The sequence below is a fragment of the Salvia miltiorrhiza genome, chromosome 6 (genome assembly GCF_028751815.1).
Source record: "Salvia miltiorrhiza cultivar Shanhuang (shh) chromosome 6, IMPLAD_Smil_shh, whole genome shotgun sequence".
Lineage (NCBI taxonomy): Eukaryota > Viridiplantae > Streptophyta > Magnoliopsida > Lamiales > Lamiaceae > Salvia > Salvia miltiorrhiza.
The window spans coordinates 3,456,185-3,477,681 of NC_080392.1; the positions used below are offsets into that span (position 1 = coordinate 3,456,185).

Genomic DNA, 21,497 nt, shown 5'->3' on the forward strand with positions numbered 1-21,497 from the left:
AAGAAAAAAAAAATCAATTTTTTTTTATATAAATTATACTCCGATTTGTTAGATCAAACTACAAGATTATGATTTTTTTGTTGGAACAAATTGTGCTAATTTTTGGGGATAAATGGTGCGAATGTGTTCTTTGGTACCATTTGTGTCAAGTGTTGGTGAGAGAAATCTTGGCATGAATAGGTCATTTAGCACCATTCATTCCAAGTATTGGCGCGACAAATCTTGAAACGAATGATATGAAAAGATCATTTTGCACACTTGTTGCAAGTGTTGGCGCAATATATATTGAAATAAATTGTGCGAATAAGCTTTATTTTTGTGTCAAACGTTGGCGCGATAGAGCTCAGAACGAATGATGCAAATAGAGCCTATTCACACTATTCCTGTCAAGTGTATAGTTATAAATTGCAACTATTTCTGTGAATTTACTAATCAAATGCTCTTAATTAACTGCATTACAAATTTACAATTGTGACTAGCGTAGTAACTGATTCTGTAATTCGTGGAGCAATTATGACAATATTGTGTCCTATACAGTGCGAATTTATAGTACACCAATAAATGCTATAATTCAGATTTAAAAATTATGTATTACAAGGTGATATACATAATTTCAAGAATTTGTATATTACTCCTTAGTCCCAATGAAGACAATTCTAAAAGAAATACATGCCAAATCAAATGGAACGAAGAAAATAGATATTGGGCACTTGTTTTACAAAGGATTTCATGTTTTGAAGAAAATATAATATTAGGATATCATAAGTATAAGGTGATTTTATTCATAATAACCCCTATTTTACTCATTATAGCTTCCTTCAAAAACAATTTTATATATACTTTTATTTATGCAATTTTAATTGTGTTCCAAATATCCAAAATTATAAAGATGTGAAATGCACAAGAACTACTATTTCATTAACAACTAGTACGCCCATTTGTGCGATGCACGACAAACATCGAAATTAATCGATATATTTAAATAAATAAATATAATTATTAAATAAAATTAAAATATAAACAAATACTGCAAAACATGTTTTATAAATAAAATAATTCACGTCAATTACTCAATAAATTCCTGAATTTAAAAATATAATTTTTTTTATTTTGTATAAAGTGTAATGATAATTACAGTTATTAAATAAATTTGTAAAATTATTCGATAATGAAAATTAGCATTACGCATTATTATTATATAATATTGTGCATTATAATAAATAAATAAATAAATAAATATTTTCATACACAATCTTTAAAAGAAGGTTGTAAAATTTTGATGAAGAGAGAAAAAATAAAATATTTTAAAATTTAATTTTTTTATAATTTAGTCGTTTTAAATTCATTTTCATGGTTTTTATACTATATTAAATTTAAAATGTATATTAAATATTTTTTCATGAATCAAATTTGATGATGTTTAAAAAAGAATTAAAATATAAAAAAGAAAAATAAACAAATAGTAGAAAAATTGGTGGGAGAAAGAGAGAAAAAAGAGAGGGAAAACATGGAGGTAAAAAACTCATCTTTTATAGTATACTAGTATGTCTACCCGTGCTATGCACGGCGAGCGTCAAAATTAAAAGATATGTTAAATAAATATATTAAATAAAATTAAAATATAAACAAATAAAATTATTTAAAAATAATAATAATCCACGTCAATAACGCAATAAAGAACCTAAATCCAAAAACACGTAAATTTTCAATTTGGTATAAAATATAATCATAATTATAGTAATTAAATAAATATTTTATACTATATAATATTAAGATAAATATAAAGTTAAATTATATTTAACTGTAAAAAAATATTATTTAGATATTATTTTTTTAACCGATATTATTTAGATATTGTATTTATATTTTCTATATTCTTGTGACTTCAATCTCCTAGCTTTTAAAAAAATATATGTCCTATTTTTTTCATAATCCAAATTTATAGTTTCGTACCCGTGCGATGAACATTATCAAAATTTGTAGAATTTTACATACATAAAAAAAAAAATCTAATTAAACATACATATAGCAATATCTTAATATACACAATATAATAATAAGGATAAAAGTATCCATCACTATATAAAAAAAAAGCTATTAATATTGATGAAAAATTAAATTCATGAATTAAATGAAAAAAATAAACAAAAAATTATACTAAAAATAATACAGGCACTAATAATTAAAATTATACAATTATATTTCCATAATAATCATTCACAAAAAAATTATGTGCAAGTAAAGAAAAGAAAATGGAAAAACAAAAGGAAATAAGTAAATTTAGTTAAAAGAAAAAACGAAATAAACAAATGATATAAAAAAGTAAAATAAAATGATAATTGAAGAGAAAAAAATAAGAGAGAGGATAGAGAAAATAGTTTTGTTTGAAAGTTAACTTGCAATAACTTTATCATCTCAAATTTATTTTTAATATATTATATATCAAATTAAAGATATTATCATGCTCTTCAAATTGATATGCATATTGAATATTTTATTATTAGTTAAAATGTAGTATAATTTTTTAGAAGAGAGAAAATAAAGAAAAAAACAAAAGATAAAGGAAACGAAAAAATAAAAAAGAAAACCGTAAATTAGCATAAATATTGAAGAAGTGAGCTGGATATGCGAATGAGTTGAATTGTCATTTGATTAGTCAACTAGTATATCCCATTCGTGCGATGCACGACAGACATCGAAATTAAATGATAAATTTAAATAATAAATAAAATAATATAAAAAATACAAAATATGTTTTAAAATAAAATATAATAATTCACATCAATTACTCAATAAAATTCTGAATTTAAAAATATAAATTTTCAATTTATACAAAGTGTAATGATATTATAATTATTAAATAAATTTAAAAATGATTCGATAATGAAAATTTGCATTATGCATATTATTATATAGTATTATTAATCATAATAAATATTTTTCGCATATAAACATAAATAAAAAGTTGTAAATTTTTAATGAGGAGATAGAAAATAAAATATTTTAAAATTTTCATAACTTGTTCATTTTAAATTCATTTTTGATAATTTTTATACTATATTAAATTTAAGATACATATTGATTTTTTGTTCATGAATCAAATTTGATGATGTTTAGAAAAATAATTAAATTATAAAAAAATAAAAAGAAAAAATAGTAAAAATTTTGGTGGAAGAAGAGAGAGAAAAAGAGAAGGAAAACATGGAGGGAAAAAACTCCTCTTTTATATATTATATAGATAACTGATTTTTTAAATAATGGCGCTAATTTATTACCGTTAAAAACTGCATTATTATATTATATATAGATATAGATTATATAGACTACATGAATTACGAGAACATAAAACTACTTGTTACCTTGAATCGTTTGAGCAATAAGATTAAACAATATGAATTACATGAATAATAAAGAATAAAATTTGAATGATTATCGGGATAAAGAATGTGAGACAGTGAGAGGGTTGTAACCAATTGAACTCCGTTGGGTCATCAATAAACCATTAATTGTCGAGGCCGTGTCTGCATAGATTGAGGTTAGAGACCTATTCTATTCTTTTTGCATCCAAATCATGTATAGACATAGATTCTGCATCTCAATCTTGGTAATGTGTGGAACATTTTTGCTAACTCGATGCATAGTGTTACCTACTTTGATTCTTGCTTTGTGCATCGTTTCAAAAGATTGATAGAGTTATTTGCAGTTTACAACTTATCTGCAATTTTTTCTAGAACACCGGTGATCTTGGTGAGTGTCGCGACTAATCTTTCGTGCTGCTCTTTATGCTCTTCTCTGGCCAACTGGAAACTTGACTTCTGATCTTCGAGCTGTGCTCTCAGCAGCTCGTTGTTCCTCTCGAGAGCGTTGATCAGTACGCTCTCGACTTCCTTTTTTACAGTCTTTCTCTTCTTTCCTGTGGCTTGATTTGCATTTGATGGCTCATGTGTCATCTCTGTTATTAATTGAACAATGGAGTAAATTTCTTGATTAGTGCAGCATATAGTTAGAGTGAATATTTAAAATGATCTACTCCTCAAGTATATAAAAAATGTCATCTTTTATAAACACAAATATTTTATGCTCAAGACTTAAATACCCTTTAATGTTGATCGGGTGGCTAAATGCTCAGGCCGCTTGCATGGCTAGATGAACTTTTTTTTTGACTGATGATTGTTAAATCATTTTTTTTCTTTTTTTCAGATTGTTTATTACACATTCTAAATGATAGGTATTAAATCAGTCAAATATATAATACTTTTCACTAAAATCAATGCAAGCCCATCACATGTATTAACTTCTTCACTCAAACTTGGCATAAGATTAAGAAATGTCATTATTACTTTTGGGGACGGAGATTAAGAAATGTGTAGAAAGTAGATAAAGTGAGTTGGTATAAATTAATTAAATATTAGGTATAAAGACATAATATATTGTTAAAAAAATGAGACATTCATAATGAGACATCCCATTATGAAAAATGGGACATTTGTAATGAGACGAAGGGACTATCATTTTTGCATATTAACACTTTTAGTTACCTGAAATAGGCTCTGGAGAAGGAATTGTGTCATCTTGTTGAAGCTTTTCCTTTATCGGGCTCGCCTCTGCAGTCAAAAGTTGAGACACATCTTTTATCTCTGGCCCATTACCTATCCAATCCATTAACATAACATTTTTAAATAGATTTATAATAAGGAATGAAAGATGAAAAATTGATACTCCTCTGGCTTGATTTGCATTTGATGGCTGATGTTTCATCTTTGTAATTTATTGACCAATTGAGCATGTTTCTTGATTAGTGCAGCATAGATTAAGGATGTTTTAGTTAGAATGAAAATTTTAAATGCTCTACTACTCAAGCTGTATATGAAACATGACATCTTTTATAAACACAAACATTTTTCTTACACATTCTAATTAATAGTTGTCAAATCAATCAAATATGTAAGACTTTTCACTAAAATCAACGCAAGCCTATCACAATCAAAGGATATATTAGGTTCTTCGCTCAAACTTGGCATAAAATGCTTATGTTTATAAGATATTAGTATCATTTTTACCTATTAACACTTTTAGTTACCTGATATAGGTATTGGGGAAGGAATTGTGTCATCTTGTTGAAGCTTTTCCTTTGTCGGGCTCGCCTCTGCAGTCAAAAGTTGAGACACAACTTTTATCTCTGGCCCATTACCTATCCAATCCATTAACATAACATTTTTAAATAAATTTATAATAAGGAATGAAAGATGAAAAAGTGATACTCCTCTGGCTTGATTTGCATTTGATGGCTGATGTTTCATCTCTATTATTTATTGAACAATTGAGTATGTTTCTTGATTAGTGCAGCATAGATTAAGGATGTTTTAGTTAGAATGAAAATTTAAAATGCTCTACTACTCAAGCTGTATATGAAACATGACATCTTTTATAAACACAAACATTTTTCTTACACATTCTAATTAATAGTTGTCAAATCAATCAAATATGTAAGACTTTTCACTAAAATCAACGCAAGCCTATCACAATCAAAGGATATATTAGGTTCTTCGCTCAAACTTGGCATAAAATGCTTATGTTTATAAGATATTAGTATCATTTTTACCTATTAACACTTTTAGTTACCTGATATAGGTATTGGGGAAGGAATTGTGTCATCTTGTTGAAGCTTTTCCTTTGTCGGGCTCGCCTCTGCAGTCAAAAGTTGAGACACAACTTTTATCTCTGGCCCATTACCTATCCAATCCATTAACATAACATTTTTAAATAAATTTATAATAAGGAATGAAAGATGAAAAAGTGATACTCCTCTGGCTTGATTTGCATTTGATGGCTGATGTTTCATCTCTGTTATTTATTGAACAATTGAGTATGTTTCTTGATTAGTGCAGCATAGATTAAGGATGTTTTAGTTAGAATGAAAATTTAAAATGCTCTACTACTCAAGCTGTATATGAAACATGACATCTTTTATAAACACAAACATTTTTCTTACACATTCTAATTAATAGTTGTCAAATCAATCAAATATGTAAGACTTTTCACTAAAATCAACGCAAGCCTATCACAATCAAAGGATATATTAGGTTCTTCGCTCAAACTTGGCATAAAATGCTTATGTTTATAAGATACTAGTATCATTTTTACCTATTAACACTTTTAGTTACCTGAAATAGGTATTGGGGAAGGAATTGTGTCATCTTGTTGAAGCTTTTCCTCTCTGGGGCTCGTCTTTGCATTCAAAAGTTGAGACACAACTTTTATCTGTGGCTCATTATCTATCCAATCCATTAACATAAATTTAAAATAAATTTATACTTAAGGAATGAAAGATGAAAAATTGATAATAAATTAGGGAATGAAGGGAAAGAGGTAGGTAGCGTACATTTAGTCTCCGATATGCATGGCTCAAGAATCCAACCTAAACCTCCCACCCAACAAAAATGGAATACAAACATTACATATAATCAATGTAGAGTAGATATGGAGAGCATAAACTTTACTTTCTGATTTGTTTTTTATTATCAGTTTTGTGAAATCTAATCTGTTCATATCTTTTGTGGGGTATGCTTATAGTTTTTTTTTAAGATATTAATATTACGATTATAAAAAAATAAAAAATGAAGTTGAAAGTCATCTGGGTTGAAATTGAAGTTGAACACACAAAACCGGTATTTTAACTTTCATATTATTTCATACGCATGAAACATAAATAAATACATCTAATAGACAAAAAATGAAGTTGTTTATTATTGAGAATGTTTGAAAATAAATAAATACCTCGAGGCCGGTCGGCCGGCCTCTCGAGATCCTTATGCGGGGCATAGATTTTCCTGGTTTTACCCAAATTCTCCCCCTCTCTGAGACAAAATCAACAATTTCAACACATAAGTAATTGTTAAACCAATGCAGATAAGTCGGATTAAACAATTTTTTTAAAAAAAATGTACAAATTTAAATACCTGCGCTCAAAGTAGCGCGTGCTGGAACTAAGACGGGCGTAGCAAGACATGAACATCGGGAGGCGGCGCTTGGCGGAGGCGGCGAGGAGCGAAGCCATGCGTTTCTGTGACCTAACAAGAGTAGAGATTCTCTCAAAAAAAAGAGTAGAGATGACTATTTCTATTTCTCTTTTTTTGTCAAATTGAGATCCGAATAAAAAAGAATTTTGTTTACAATGGAATGCAACTATGTTAAATTGTCTATGGCCCAATGGACTCTTAAATGGGCTAGCATATAGTAGCGTATAAGAGCATCCGCATTACTGCATTAGTGTTACATGATAGCTTACTTTATAAGGGAGGACCACATGGTGTAAAGAGGCTACATTGGGATTACATGATAGCTTAGATGATAGTTTTAGTTAAAATTCATTATATTCAAATTTTTCTTTTTTTTTCAAAGGTTGTGAGGGCTCGTGTAAGTGTGGGCTGCATCGGTTACACGATAGCAGTCTTACACGAGTAGGCTGCTATCGTGTAACCGTTGCAGATGCTCTAATAAATAAGGGTGATTCTATTCATGGCTCCCATTTTACTCTTTATAGCCCCTTCTTAAAAATATTAATAATAATTAATTAAGAATTTACTATTTTACTCTATGTTGTATAGTCTCCAAATTTTATTAAATTTTAAATTAATTCATCACTTCAATTTTATAGCCCCCATTTGTGTATAGTTCATAGCCCCCATAAACTTCAATTTTATAAACTTAAGAATTCAGCCCTATTCTAAGTTTAATCTCAATCGCGCAATTAGAGAATTAATTCTAGGATTCTGCAGAAAATTTCGATTCTGGTGTTTGATTTTGTGGATCATTTGTACTCCAATCTTTAGAATAGGCCTGCAAGTTTCCTAGTGTTCAATTCGACTGTCATTTACCATTAAGAACATCTCACCTTGGTGTCTTGCTTAAGTTAGATATGTGGTTTTAATTTGTTTGATGAGGTAGTATTGCATAACTTTTCCTCAAATTAGCAACTTTTAGATTTCCCCACGGTTTGAACGATTCATCAGTTGCGTGTATTCTATCTTTTTCTTCTTCCACAATACGGTATATACAGTAATATACTTACCCATGCTTGCAGCCTCATCCTTTTTGAAAATGCATGGCTATGATTTAAATGAAATGAGCATTGAATGCAGGATCTAAGCATCCAGTGGTGATAAATTAAATTAGTTTGCGTTCATATCCCCCATTAATTGGAAAGGATGATAAATTAATTTATGTGAGGCTATAAAGTATAGGATAAATTAGTAAAATTTTAATTATTTATAATTATTAATTAATTTGGGGGCTATAAAGAGTAAAATGAGGACTATGAATAGAATCACCCGTATAATAATAGTCGGAGGCTATAAAGGTAAATAATTAAATCGACATTACAAATTAAGCGTTAATATTAAATAAATTAAAATAAAATAAATAATTAAAAATAGTCAAAATTCTACTTAGGCATATTGATAAATGTTAGGACCAATTTATAATTTATATACTCATACATATCTTAACTTCGATTTAAAAAATTATTTTATAGTCTGTTTTCATCCCAAATTACAATTTATATTAATATACGCTAATTATCAAAACTCATTTATAATACTACCTCTGTTCCGTAAGAGTATCACATATGAGACGACACTGGTTTTAAGAAAAAGTTGATAGTTAATGTGTTGAGTATAAATTAGTGGTTGTGTGGTTGAATTGATTGTGTGTTATGTAAAAATGAGTAGTTGTGGTTAAAAAGAGAAAGTGAGGTCATGTCCTAAACTGGAAATGATACACTCTTATGGGAAGGACGAAAATGGAAAATGTGATACACTCTTACGAAACGGATGGGGTATATCTATACAACTAAATATAAATTGTTATAATAATTGATTATTTGTGTCAATAAAATCCGAATAACATAAAGTAACAATTCATAATAAATTATATAAATACTCGATATTTTATTTTAAATTTTTTGACTTATATAATTTATTGATTTAAAATTTAAAATTTATAAATTATATATCAAATTAAAGATTTTGTCACGATTTTTAATTTGATATGTATATCAAATATTATATCACTAAGCAAAGTGCATGTTTTAGGGAGGGGGGGGGGAAGGCAAAAATGAGAATGAAAAAAAGTGCATTTTTAAAGGGCTTCATGTTTTGAAGAAAACATAATATTAGGATGTCATAGGTATAAAGTGATTTTATTCACGGGGTTATGGCAAAAAAATACACAAACTTTGGAAAAAGTTGTAATCTTCACATGAACTTTCAATTAAGTAAAAAAAAATACATGAATTTATATTGTTTGTTGCAATTTTCACTTGAGTTTGACTTTCGGTGAAATTAGAGCTTAGTTGACAGTCGAAATTAAGTTAAATATATTAATTTTTGCCTTCTTAGACATCCGAATTTCTAAATACTCCTCCTCATCAAAAGTTATACCAATATCATGTGGACTTTTGACTGCCAACTAAGCTCTAATTTCACCGAAAGTCAAACTCAGGTGAAAATTGCAACAAAAAAATAAATTAATGTATTTTTTGGCTTAATTGAAAGTTAATATGGAAATTACAACTTTTTCCAAAGTTCGTATATTTTTTGGTCATAACCCCTTTATTCATTCAAAAATAATAATTAAGAATTTACTATTTTACCTTATAGCCAGAACCCATAAAGGGTTAATGGTAGAGAACACTCATTCTCAAAGATAAAAATTAAAAAATACCCACACAAACTAAAGCATATAAATAATACTCATTTTTTAAAAAACTTGACACTTATACCTTTAAGGGTGTGTTTACTTTGATAGAAAATGTTAGAAAAATTATATTTTCCATCATTTTCACATGTTTCCTATGATGGATAATTTTCTCCGGTCAGGCTGAAAATTTTATTCGGGCAGCCCCTTTTCACTCCTTTTCTCACAAATGTTGGATAATATTATCATATTGGGAGGGTGTGAAAATATTTTCCAACATTTCAATTTGTTTATCCATCTATTTCTAACAAAGTAAACATATTGATGAGGTAGTATTGCATAACTTTTCCTCAAATTAGCAACTTTTAGACTAGGCTTACACCCTTATTTCCCCACGGTTTGAACGATTCATCAGTTGCGTGTATTCTATCTTTTTCTTCTTCCACAATACGGTATATACAGTAATATACTTACCCATGCTTGCAGCCTCATCCTTTTTGAAAATGCATGGCTATGATTTAAATGAATTGAGCATTGAATGCAGGATCTAAGCATCCAGTGGTGATAAATTAAATTAGTTTGCGTTCATATCCCCCATTAATTGGAAAGGATGATAAATTAATTTATGTGAGGCTATAAAGTATAGGATAAATTAGTAAAATTTTAATTATTTATAATTATTAATTAATTTGGGGGCTATGAAGAGTAAAATGAGGACTATGAATAGAATCACTCGTATAATAATAGTCGGAGGCTATAAAGGTAAATAATTAAATCGACATTACAAAGTAAACGTTAATATTAAATAAAATAAATAATTAAAAATAGTCAAAATTCTACGTAGGCATATTGATCAATGTTAGGACCAATTTATAATTTATATACTCATACATATCTTAACTTCGATTTAAAAAATTATTTTATAGTCTGTTTTCATCCCAAATTACAATTTATATTAATATACGCTAATTATCAAAACTCATTTACTACCTCTGTTCCGTAAGAGTATCACATATGAGACGACACTGGTTTTAAGAAAAAGTTTATAGTTAATGTGTTGAGTATAAATGAGTGGTTGTGTGGTTGAATTGATTGTGTGTTATGTAAAAATGAGTAGTTGTGGTTTAAAAAAGAAAGTGAGGTCATGTCCTAAACTGGAAATGATTAGGGATGGCAGTGGATCTTGGACCCGGTCCAGATCCGTGGATCCAGATCCGTTTTTACGGATCTGGATCTCAATTTTTTGGACCCGACGGATCTGGATCTGGATCTGGATCTCAGTTTTGAAAACGGATCTGGATCTGGATCTTGAAATTTTAGATCCGGATCCGGCCCAGATCCGACCCGTGGATCCGTTTTATTTTATATATATTTTTTATATTTTATATTTAGTTTACTAATAATATTAACTAAATTAAAAATAATAAATAAATTATATTCAAAAGAATAAAAACTAAAAGTAATTAGATAAAAGTATTTTGTGTTATATTTTTCATGATGAAAATTAGATGTTGTTGATTTTGTGAAATTTTTTTAATTTAATTTGAAAATAGTAGATCCATGGATCTGGACCCGTGGACCCGCGGATCTGACGGATCTGGATCCAAATTTTTCAGATCCACGGATCTGGATCTGGATCTAGATCTAGTATATGAAAACAGATCTGGATCTGGTATTGGCCAGACCCGGTCCAGATCCGGCCCGTTGCCATCCCTAGAAATGATACACTCTTATGAGAAGGACGAAAATGGAAAATGTGATACTCTTATGAAACGATATCTATATAACTAAATATGAATTGTTATAATAATTGATTATTTGTGTCAATAAAATTCGAATAACATAAAGTAACAATTCATAATAAATAATATAAATACTCGATATTTTATTTTAAATTTTTTTACTTATATAATTTATTGATTTAAAATTTAAAATATATATATTATATATCAAATTACAGATTTTGTCACGATTTTTAATTTGATATGTATATTGTAACACCCCGCCTATTTATATTAAATTTAGAATTATTTTGAATTTAGATTAAGATGATTTATGCCGGAGAAATGAAAATGAGTTTATTCCAACAAAATTTATTTTCAGAAGCCTTTATAAAAATTTAGTCTTTTGAAATTTTGTGCATTTCATAAATTGAATTATATGAATATGTGATTAATTCTATATGCTAATATTATTTTTAATACTACATGATTTAATTTATGTTAGGCTTTAATTATTTAAATGTGTTGGGCTTTGACAAATATTTATTTGGGCCTTAGTTTTTTTTTTATTATTGAAATGATATTCTATAAATACCAAAGCCCAAAAGCCCACACCAACCTCCTCATTTGTACCACAGCCATAAACAGTATGTTTCACCATGCCTCTACAATTGCTACACTATTCACCCATGCGCCCACTCCTACAAGTCATACAAAATCCCCTAATCTCAGGGATTTTGGGTAAATTTTTCAATGCTCACCTCCCTCTTTTCAATCCTTCACGCATGCTTCATTTCTCCTATAAAATATCCTCCTCATTCATCTTCTCTTCTTACCACAACAACACAACTTCTACGGTAAAGAATTCTTCTTGTTTATTCAAGCCTCAATCTTCTCATTCATTTTCTAATATCAGCAGATTTCTTTCATATGCAGAGAAAACCATCAAATATCTGCCATTTTTACAGAAACCACCGAACAGAATTCATACAAAAAGGTTTCACCTTTCAATTCCTCTACTTATTCATTCATGCTCAACATCATAGTACGAATAAAACCAACTGTAGATAAAACAAAGAGATACTGAATATTGTTCTTACATTTGGTAACATAGATGAAAAGATTAAAAGATACAGAAATGAAGAATTTATATGAACTGGACTTGTGTGTTGCTGTGTTGACTTGATGTTGAGTGTGTGCTTGCTGTGGGGAGAGTCGAGTAAGGGGAGAGAAGGCAGGCGGCGGTCAGCGGTGGCTCCGAGCTGCTGTCTGGCCGGAGCGCGTAGAGAGAGAGAGAGTGAAGCCGAGGGTGCGTGTGTTCTGTTGGCTGGGTCGGAGCTCGGCGACGGCGGCGGCGGCCTGGCAGCTGCTGACCGTCGAAGCTAGAGAGGAAGAGGGAGCGAGAGGGTGGTGAGTGTGTGGAGTCGGCAGGGGTCGAGAGTAGAGGGGAGGGCAGCAACGGCTTCTCGCGGTTGTTCGCCGGAAGGTTAGGAGAAAGGGGGAGGCGATTGGCGGCTTTGGGCGTGCGGTGGTGGTTGGCTTTGCTAGCCGCTGCGGCCGTTGGATTTCAGAGGGAGGCGGCGGCCGGAGGTGGTGCGTCGTGTGTAGGCGTCTCCGGATGTGTGTGTGCTACGTGGGAGAGGGACGAGAGAAAGGTGAGAGGGTGGTGCGGCGTTGGTAGGAGACGAGGGAGAAGGGAGTCAGGGAGCGGCGTGGCCGGCGGCGGCTATGGAAGCCGGAGAGGAAGAGGGAAGCGCAGCAGCTGCTGCTGCGCCGTGCGTGTGTGTGTGAGGTGTGTGTGCGTGAGTTGTGTTTAAGAAGAAGAGGGGTTTGCTTAATTTGGGTTGGGCCGAGTGTTTGGGCCGAGTGTTTGGGCCGGGTATTAATTAGTTTTGGGCTGCATTTTTTTATTTGCTTGGGCCGATTTTAATTTGAATGTTGGGCCATTTTCAAATTTTAGCTGGGCCCTTATTTATTTAAAATTTTTGGCTGCCTTCTATTAATTTATTTGAGCTATACTAATTTAATTAATTTGACTATCATTAGTTTGATTAATTATTTTAAAGAATAATTTGCATAATAATATTACATTATTATTATGTGCATATGTTAAGTGTGATTACTTATTATATGATTAAGCCTGAAATAAATTTGCATATGCATTTTTGCAAATAAAAGTACTCATGATTTAAATTGATTTTCATTAAATCCAATTACCCAAGAAAATTGAGTAAGGATATTGTTGGTGTCCTTAGCTCAGCAATTTAGTTTTCAATTATTATCTATTAAATTTTGAAAACCCGACGTGATGAATCATAGTAGTTAAGTGCACCCACTAAGACTTTAAGATTAGATTCATGAGACCTATTAAGATTATAGATTTCTTGTAGGCTTTGTGGATCGTGAGGATTAGCACTGCTATACCGATTCAGAGTTAAGATTAAACGACAGGCATTGCCTAATCAGGTGGGCTTATTTTCCAAATGTATGGTTTAGCTATTGAGCTTAAATGTTTCAATGAAATGAAAACTGTTTATCCGATAAAATATTTTGTGCACTCTGCTCTGTTTAAGGCTCGCAACAATGAATCGATCGAGGTTCTCTCTTGACCTAACACGTTATTTGAGAATTGTGTACACCTATTAGCTGACCTGGTGGGTTGATCTCCATCGGGCACTAATCATGTATGAGGCGTTATAAGGGTGCTCGACGGGATGTGTTCCGGAGCATTGGGTCCCAAATGGGAACTTGACTGGGTTACGCCCTCAGTTCAAGTAAGCAGGAGTAATGGATCCGTCGGTGGCTAAAAGGTCCGGGATCACAGCGAGTAACGGAAAGGGAGTGTGACAATTGCGCGCAATATAATAAAATGTTTTAACATGCTTAGAAGTTATTTCAATTTAAAACCTTCTAAGTCATCTCAAGTATAATTGGATAAACTGCTCTTATGATTATGAAATGTTTATAAAAATGCTAGCCCACTAAGTACATTAGTACTTAGCCCAAAATTACTTTCAAATGTTTTCAGGTTGATTGGTCGGTGCTGACGGGGCAGAGCTGAGGCTAGGGTTCAACTCCGTATTTTGTCTTCCGCTGTTGCATTAGCTCTTATTTGTCTTATGTTTCTCTATCTTAAGACCTTTATGTTAAATTCTGAATTATGTTTCTTATCGAGTGTAGACTCTCAACTTCTAGCTCTATGATATTTAATGTTGATTATCAGAAGCATGAAACCAAACTTGTGATCCTGAAGTTTAGAATGTTGTTGATCGATTAGTATCACTTGATTTCTATCCTTCTTCATTCAAAGGGCGTTGCCCAACCTTTTATCCTATTATCTGAATTTCACAAGGTTCTTCCCTTGTTTATTTCTATGATTTTAGTCGCACCTCGATTATAGTTTATTCCTTCAAGAATTGAGGTGTGACATATATCGAATTTTATATCACTAAGCAAAGTGCATGTTTTAAGGGGGGGGAAAAAGGCAAAAATGAGAATGAAAAAAAGTGCATGTTTTCCTGTTATCCCAATTCAAGTACGAGTATTGGTTAATTTTTTATATTTTTTAAATATTTTATAAGTGTTATTTATGTATATATGTTGGAATTAAATAAATTAACTTGATTTATTGTAGAAGGTATTTGTATAAGGAAGAAAATATAGAATGAAACTCATTTGTAATATTGTTGCCAATTGCACGAGCGAAGATTTATTGGGGTGAGGAAAAAAATAATCTCCAGTCATCCCTAAAATATGAATTTATCGTCCTCGACGGACGATGCCTTCAAAGAAAGTGAAGAAAATAAAGATTTAATTCAAACATTTAGTTAGATTTCATGTTAATTTGCCCATTTTATTTATAATTGAATTTATTGAAAAACAAAGAACATGAAAAAAAATATATTGATTCAAATGTTGTTTATAAATTATACTTTGATTTGTTGGAACAAACTACAATATTATAATTTTTTTGTTGGAACAAATTGCGCCAGTTTTTTGGGACGAATAGTGTGAATGGATTCTTCGTACCATTCGTGTCAAGTGTTGGTGAAAAAAAATCTTGGCATGAATGAGTTCTTCCGTATCATTTATTCCAAGTATTGACACGACAAATTTTGGAACGAATGATGTGAATAGATCATTTCGCACAATTCATTCCAAATGTTGGCACGATATATCTTGGAACGAATTGTGCAAATGGGGCCTATTCACACCATTTGTTTCAGTGAATAGTTATAGATTGCGGCTGTTTTTATGAATTTACTAATTAAATGCTCTAACTGCATTACAATTGTGACTATTGTTGTCACTGATTCTGTAATTCATGGATCAATTATGATAACACTGCGTCCTATACAGTGCGAATTTCTAGTACACCAATAAATGCTATAATTAGGATTTAAATTATGTATTCCAAGGTGATATATGCCCAATTAGGACAATTCCAAAAAGAATATAGGCCAAATCAAATGGGACGGAGCAAGTAGATATTGAGCACTTGTTTTATAAAGGGCTTCATGTTTTGAAGAAAACATAATATTAGGATGTCATAGGTATAAAGTGATTTTATTCATGGGGTTATGGCAAAAAAATACACGAACTTTAGAAAAAGTTGTAATCTTCACATGAACTTTCAATTAAGTGAAAAAAAAAATACATGAATTTATATTGTTTGTTGCAATTTTCATTTGAGTTTGACTTTCGGTGAAATTAAAGCTTAGTTGACAGTCGAAATTAAGTCAAATATATTAATTTTTGCCTTCTTAGACATCCGAATTTCTAAATACTCCTCCTCATCAAAAGTTATACCAATATCATGTGGACTTTTGACTGTCAACTAAGCTCTAATTTCACCGAAAGTCAAACTCAGGTGAAAATTGCAACAAAAAAATAAATTAATGTATTTTTTGGCTTAATTGAAAGTTCATATGAAAATTACAACTTTTTCCAAAGTTCGTATATTTTTTGATCATAACCCCTTTATTCATTCAAAAATAATAATTAAGAATTTACTATTTTACCTTATAGCCAGAACCCAAGAACCCATAAAGGGTTAATGGTAGAGAACACTCATTCTCAAAGATAAAAATTAAAAAATACCCACACAAACTAAAGCATATAAATAAGGGTTAAGTACCAAATCCCACCCCCCAACGTTGGGGCCCCTATCGCGTATAGGACCCTATAGTCAGGGTAAGCGCTGTTTACTACCTCAACGTGGCTAAACCTAAGCAAATCCCCAATTATATAAAAGATACTTGCACTCTGCATCCCAGATAACTACTGTTGCATTGAAATGGTTTAATAGAAAAGATAACAAGCTTGAATATTAAACTAAGTCACCAATCATATATCCATCTGTGTAATCTTCTTCTTCTTCTTCTCTCCCCAGCTCCTACTCCGTCACTTCTTCTTATAACCTTTGTGCATCGTCTTCTTCTTCTTCTTCTGCTCCTGCTTGTACTTGATCAAGTTAAATAGTGTATAAAATCAACTCACTAAACTAACTGTGACAATTTCCAGTACAAGAGATTAAGAGAATATTGATTTAGCAACAATCATATTCATAGACAGGATAAAGATAATTTACCTCAACAACTGAAACTCCATTGAGTTGGACAAAGCTCTCAGCGGACGGGAAAATATTTTTTAGTTGAAATATGGATACCAAGCTTCTTCAATTTTTCAGTGGCACGATCAAACACCACTCCTCCATACTGGTACTCAAAATATAGAAACCGACCATTTTTGGAAAACCATAACGGCTTGCCAACATCATATGAAACATGGAAAACAGATTCTCTAATCCACAATCCATCATTCATAACCCAAAGTTCATGTTCTCTAGTTTCAGACAATCCTCCTTTTGACCGTACAACAATGCTAAGCAACCCTTTATACTCCAGAATCCAATAACGTACATTTTTGCCATCGATAAAAGGTAAGTCTATCATAGAACGAGTTTCAGTAGAGAAGTTGAATGACATAATACCTCCAGACTTTCTGACTATCTTAACAAGAGTTTCTGTAGTTAAGTCAGCTCGACACTCTTTGTGTCCCGCTAAAGATACTGCACAATAAAAAACATCATTTATGCAAGCAGAAGTGTCATTGCAAACAGTGATTAAGTGGGTGGGTGGCATTTCTTTCCATGAATCACTTTCGAGCGAATACAACCAAATAGAATGCCATACGTAATTGGTGCGCCGTGCCATAACTAGCGCGTTACTCTTAATAAGTTGCAGCAATTTGTAATTTTCACGTGTATGGTCATACCACATTCCAGATACCATCAGTTCATCACGAACAAAAGCCTCACGACTATAGCTTCGTCGAACAAAGGGCATGGGGAGGGTCTTACACTCCTCTGTTGTTGGGTTCCACAGAATCTGCTCCCAATCACCATTCATCAAGTGGAATACACCATTACAAGTAGCGCCATGGTAACTCCATTTTTGCGGAGAGGGAGGATAAACGTAATATTTAGGTGACAGGCTGCCATCCTCTTCATCAACTGAATATGCTCTAAAATATCGACAACCATCTCTATCAGTAGAAGGCACAAAAATGTCTGCAGTTTGTGGCTTAGGAGATATATCTGGGGCCTCAGCAGTCACAGTCAAAGGTTGAGACACAGATTTTATCTCCGACTCATTATAACCTATCCAATCCATTTATAATAAGGAATGAAAAATTGATAACATATTAAGGAATGAAGGGAAATACATCTAATCTAATAGACAAAAAATGGAATACAAACATTACATGTAATCAATGTAGAGTAGATATGGAAAGCATAAACTTTACTTTTCAGTTTTGTGAAATCTAATCTTTTCATATCTTTTGTGGGGTATGTTCATAGATTTATTTTTTTTTACAAAGAGATATTAATACTACGATAAAAAAACATGATCCGGGTTGAAGTTGAACACACAAAACCGGTATTTTGATTTTCATTTACTTCATACATATGAAACATAAATAAATACATCTAATAGACAAACAATGAAGTTGTTTATTACTGAGAATGTTTGAAAATAAATAAATACCTCGAATTCGAAGAGTTCTGTAAGCATCCAAGATTTTCTTATCCAAATTCTCATCTTCCGACCTTCGTTCTTTCTCCCCCTCTCCCTCTCTGAGACAAAATCAACAATTTCAACAAATACGTAATTGTTAAACCAATACAGATAGGTCAGATTAAATAATTCTAAATTTTTATGAACAAGTTAAAATACCTGCGCTCAAAGTAGCACGTGGTGGAGCTAAGACGGGCGTAGAAAGACATGAGTATCGGGAAGCGGCGCCTGGCGGCGGAGGCGGCGAGGAGTGAAGCCATGCGCTTTCTGTGGGTAAATTGTGTATGGGCTCTTGAGTTTTAAAATGGGCTTAATAGTCGGAGGCTATAAAGGTAAATAATTTATCATTTTTTTAAGGGTAAATAATTTATCTTTATCATACTTATATATTGTTGGAGGCTATAAAGGTAAACAATTTTATTTTATTTTTCTCTAATTTTATTATAATTTTTATACTATTAATTAAAATATGTATATTTTTAATTTTTGAAGTCTTTGAGTCAGTTATAACTTATAAAACTAACTCAATCCATCACTTTAAGTCACAACTGTCAAAATCAAAATTAATGGCCACGATTAAACATTTCATTAAACAAAACTTTCTTTTGTAACTAAATCCCACGGCATCCCTCGATAGAAACGACTTTCCCTTTAACCCAAAAGCGATTTCATTTGAACAAATCAAACGATTACAATTGTCTAGGATGTCAATCGGGCCAGCCCACTCGGTTTCGGGCCAGCCCATTCGGTTTCGGGTTATTTTCGGTTCGGGATAGTCGGTTTTTTTATTTTTCGAACTAAAATTTTTCGATCCTAACCCTAACCCACTCGGTTTCGGGCTAGCCCGTTCGGGCCCGCAAGTTTTACGATATATATATATATATATATATATATATATATATATATATATATATATTTATAGATAATCATATACTTGTAATAAAAATATGTCGTATTTTTTAAATCAAGACATTTCGTTTTATTTTAGATACAAAAATTAGTTTTTTTTTAACATAAGTTTACATAATATCTAACTTTAATTTCGTTTCTGATAAAAATTGTATATAGATTTAACATAAATGACTATCTTTCTATGACTTTTATATCATGGATTTTTGTTATTAACCGTTGGAAAAATCAAAACATATTCTACAAGCATCAAAATGTTATTATCGAATTAAAAAGTAAAGTATTAAAGTTTAAAAATCAATTATTAAGAATGTGTTCGGTTAATCGGGCCAACCCTATCGGGCTCGGGCTATTTTCGGTTCGGGCCATTCGGGCTAAAAAATTTTCGGACTAAAAATTTTCAACCCTAACCCACCTTTTTTATCGGTCTATTCGGATCGACCCGTCGGTTTCGGGCTTTTTTGACATCCCTACAATTGTCCATCCTCTGTGTATCCACCTCCTACTCATTTTTTTTGATAAATTTATAATATTAAATATAAAGAAATTAAATGGCCGTACCATAGGGGACTCGAACCCAAGACCTTTGGCCTTAGGCATTAACCCCTTACCGCTTTGCCAGCACACACACACAATATTGATTCGTACTTGATTAAGTTAAATAGTGTATAAAATATTAAGTGGATTTGTAAAATATCCACTTTCATATTGTAAAGATAAAAAATGTCAACTAAAATACTCCCTCCGTCCCATGAAGCATGACACACTTCTTTTCGGCACGGGAATTAAGAAATTGATATTTTGTGTGTTAAGTGTGGTAGGTGAAAAAGTGAAAATGTGAATAAAGGGTAAATTTTTTGCCATTTTTAGAAACGTGTCATGCTTCGTGGGACAGACCAAAAATGAAACTGTGTCATGCTTCGTGGGACGGAGGGAGTAAAAAAAAAAACTTAAAAAATGTCCACTGTTATCAAAATGCCCTTCACATTAAAAACTAAAAAAAATGTCCACTTCATTTTATCTTTGAACACTACCCCTTTAAAAAATCTCGCATTTCACCCTCAGTCGAATTCACAACCAAAATTTGGTTGTAAATTAGATTGAATTCACAACTAGTCGAATTCACAATTTTAATTTAATTCACAACCAGAATTTTTTGGTTATGAATTCACAACCAGTTAAATTCACAATCAAAATTTATTTCACAACCAGAATTTTTTGATTGTGAATCCACAACCAAAATTTAATTCACAATCAGAATTTTTTGATTGTGAATTCACAATCAGTCAAATTCACAACCAGAATTTAATTCACAACAAGAATTTATTTTGGTTGTGAATTCGAGTTTTAGTTGTGAATTCATAAATTTGATTGAGAATTCAAGAATATTAAGTTATGAATTCATCGAGCTAGCTGTGAATTCAAGAACATTAAGTTGTGAATTCATCGAGCTGGTTGTGAATTCATATATCTGATTGTGAATTCAAGAACATTAAGTTGTGAATTTTTAAATCTGTTGTGAATTCAAGAACATTAAAAAAATAATTGGTGCTCTTCGTAAACATTAAGTTCATCATATTCTAACTCGAATGAAATCCAAATCTCTCTTTGTTTAATCTTACAATGACTAATTATATAGTATAAAAAAATGAATACAATATCATATCAGAAAATTCACTCCTAGCCGTCTGTGATCCAAATCTATCAACGAGAATCAAATTCATACAAATAGCAAACGACTTTCAAACACCATATTTGAACATTGAAAATAAACAAATAAATCAAGAGCTTCAATTAATTGGAACATGCACAAAACTATAGAAGCAATATGACTAGATCTGCGTAGAAGATGACCGTCGCTCCCCCTCACCTTTGAACCCCGGTGGTGGCACGACCACAAGCCGCGCCTCCACTTCAAGCTCAACCCTAGATCTGCGTAGAAGATGACGTCCTGCTCCGATTATGCAGGTGAACAGAGGCAGACTGAGAGAAGACGTATGGAGGCGAGGCAGATAGGGAGGAGGCGGCGCGGCGAATTGGAATTCAGGGGTGGGGCGGTGTCACGACCGGCCTTAACTAAGGATAGCTAATC

General features: G+C 31.6%; 2 protein-coding genes across 6 annotated transcripts; both read right to left on the reverse strand.

The window, feature by feature from the left end:
• Positions 1–3,572: 3,572 nt before the first annotated feature.
• LOC130987968 (uncharacterized) lies at positions 3,573–7,110 on the reverse strand. Of its 3 annotated transcripts, none has more exons than XM_057911703.1 (8): positions 6,960–7,110; positions 6,778–6,857; positions 6,383–6,424; positions 6,165–6,275; positions 5,623–5,688; positions 5,081–5,191; positions 4,539–4,649; positions 3,573–3,952 (listed from the first exon to the last, which is right to left on the reverse strand). In XM_057911703.1, the coding sequence occupies exons 1-8, from the start codon at positions 7,055–7,057 to the stop codon at positions 3,705–3,707; spliced, it is 867 nt and encodes a 288-aa protein (XP_057767686.1). In that variant the 5' UTR covers positions 7,058–7,110; the 3' UTR covers positions 3,573–3,704. The 3 variants fall into 3 exon arrangements, with proteins under 3 accessions (XP_057767686.1, XP_057767685.1, XP_057767684.1); XM_057911702.1 differs by having other exon boundaries at positions 5,623–5,733; positions 6,383–6,418; positions 6,960–7,109; XM_057911701.1 differs by having other exon boundaries at positions 5,623–5,733; positions 6,960–7,109.
• Positions 7,111–16,500: 9,390 nt separating this feature from the next.
• On the reverse strand, positions 16,501–18,810 carry LOC130987969 (uncharacterized). 3 transcript variants are annotated; one of them, XM_057911706.1, is made up of 4 exons: positions 18,656–18,810; positions 18,467–18,555; positions 17,008–18,078; positions 16,501–16,859 (listed from the first exon to the last, which is right to left on the reverse strand). In XM_057911706.1, the coding sequence occupies exons 1-3, from the start codon at positions 18,754–18,756 to the stop codon at positions 17,045–17,047; spliced, it is 1,224 nt and encodes a 407-aa protein (XP_057767689.1). In that variant the 5' UTR covers positions 18,757–18,810; the 3' UTR covers positions 16,501–16,859; positions 17,008–17,044. The 3 variants fall into 3 exon arrangements, with proteins under 3 accessions (XP_057767689.1, XP_057767688.1, XP_057767687.1); XM_057911705.1 differs by having other exon boundaries at positions 16,502–16,871; XM_057911704.1 differs by having other exon boundaries at positions 16,504–16,874.
• Between the last annotated feature and the right edge of the window lie 2,687 nt (positions 18,811–21,497).

Bases quoted from the DNA above. Each gene is read 5' to 3' on its own strand.
- LOC130987969 (XM_057911706.1), bottom strand. From the start codon at position 18,756: ATGGCTTCACTCCTCGCCGCCTCCGCCGCCAGGCGCCGCTTCCCGATA. The intron at 18,556-18,655 runs GTATTTTAACTT...ATTTTGTCTCAG, and splicing joins ACGTGCTACTTTGAGCGCAG to AGAGGGAGAGGGGGAGAAAG. The intron at 18,079-18,466 runs GTATTTATTTAT...TGGATTGGATAG, and splicing joins CAGAACTCTTCGAATTCGAG to GTTATAATGAGTCGGAGATA.
- LOC130987968 (XM_057911701.1), bottom strand. From the start codon at position 7,057: ATGGCTTCGCTCCTCGCCGCCTCCGCCAAGCGCCGCCTCCCGATGTTC. The intron at 6,858-6,959 runs GTATTTAAATTT...ATTTTGTCTCAG, and splicing joins ACGCGCTACTTTGAGCGCAG to AGAGGGGGAGAATTTGGGTA. The intron at 4,650-5,080 runs GTAACTAAAAGT...TGGATTGGATAG, and splicing joins TTCCCCAATACCTATATCAG to GTAATGGGCCAGAGATAAAA.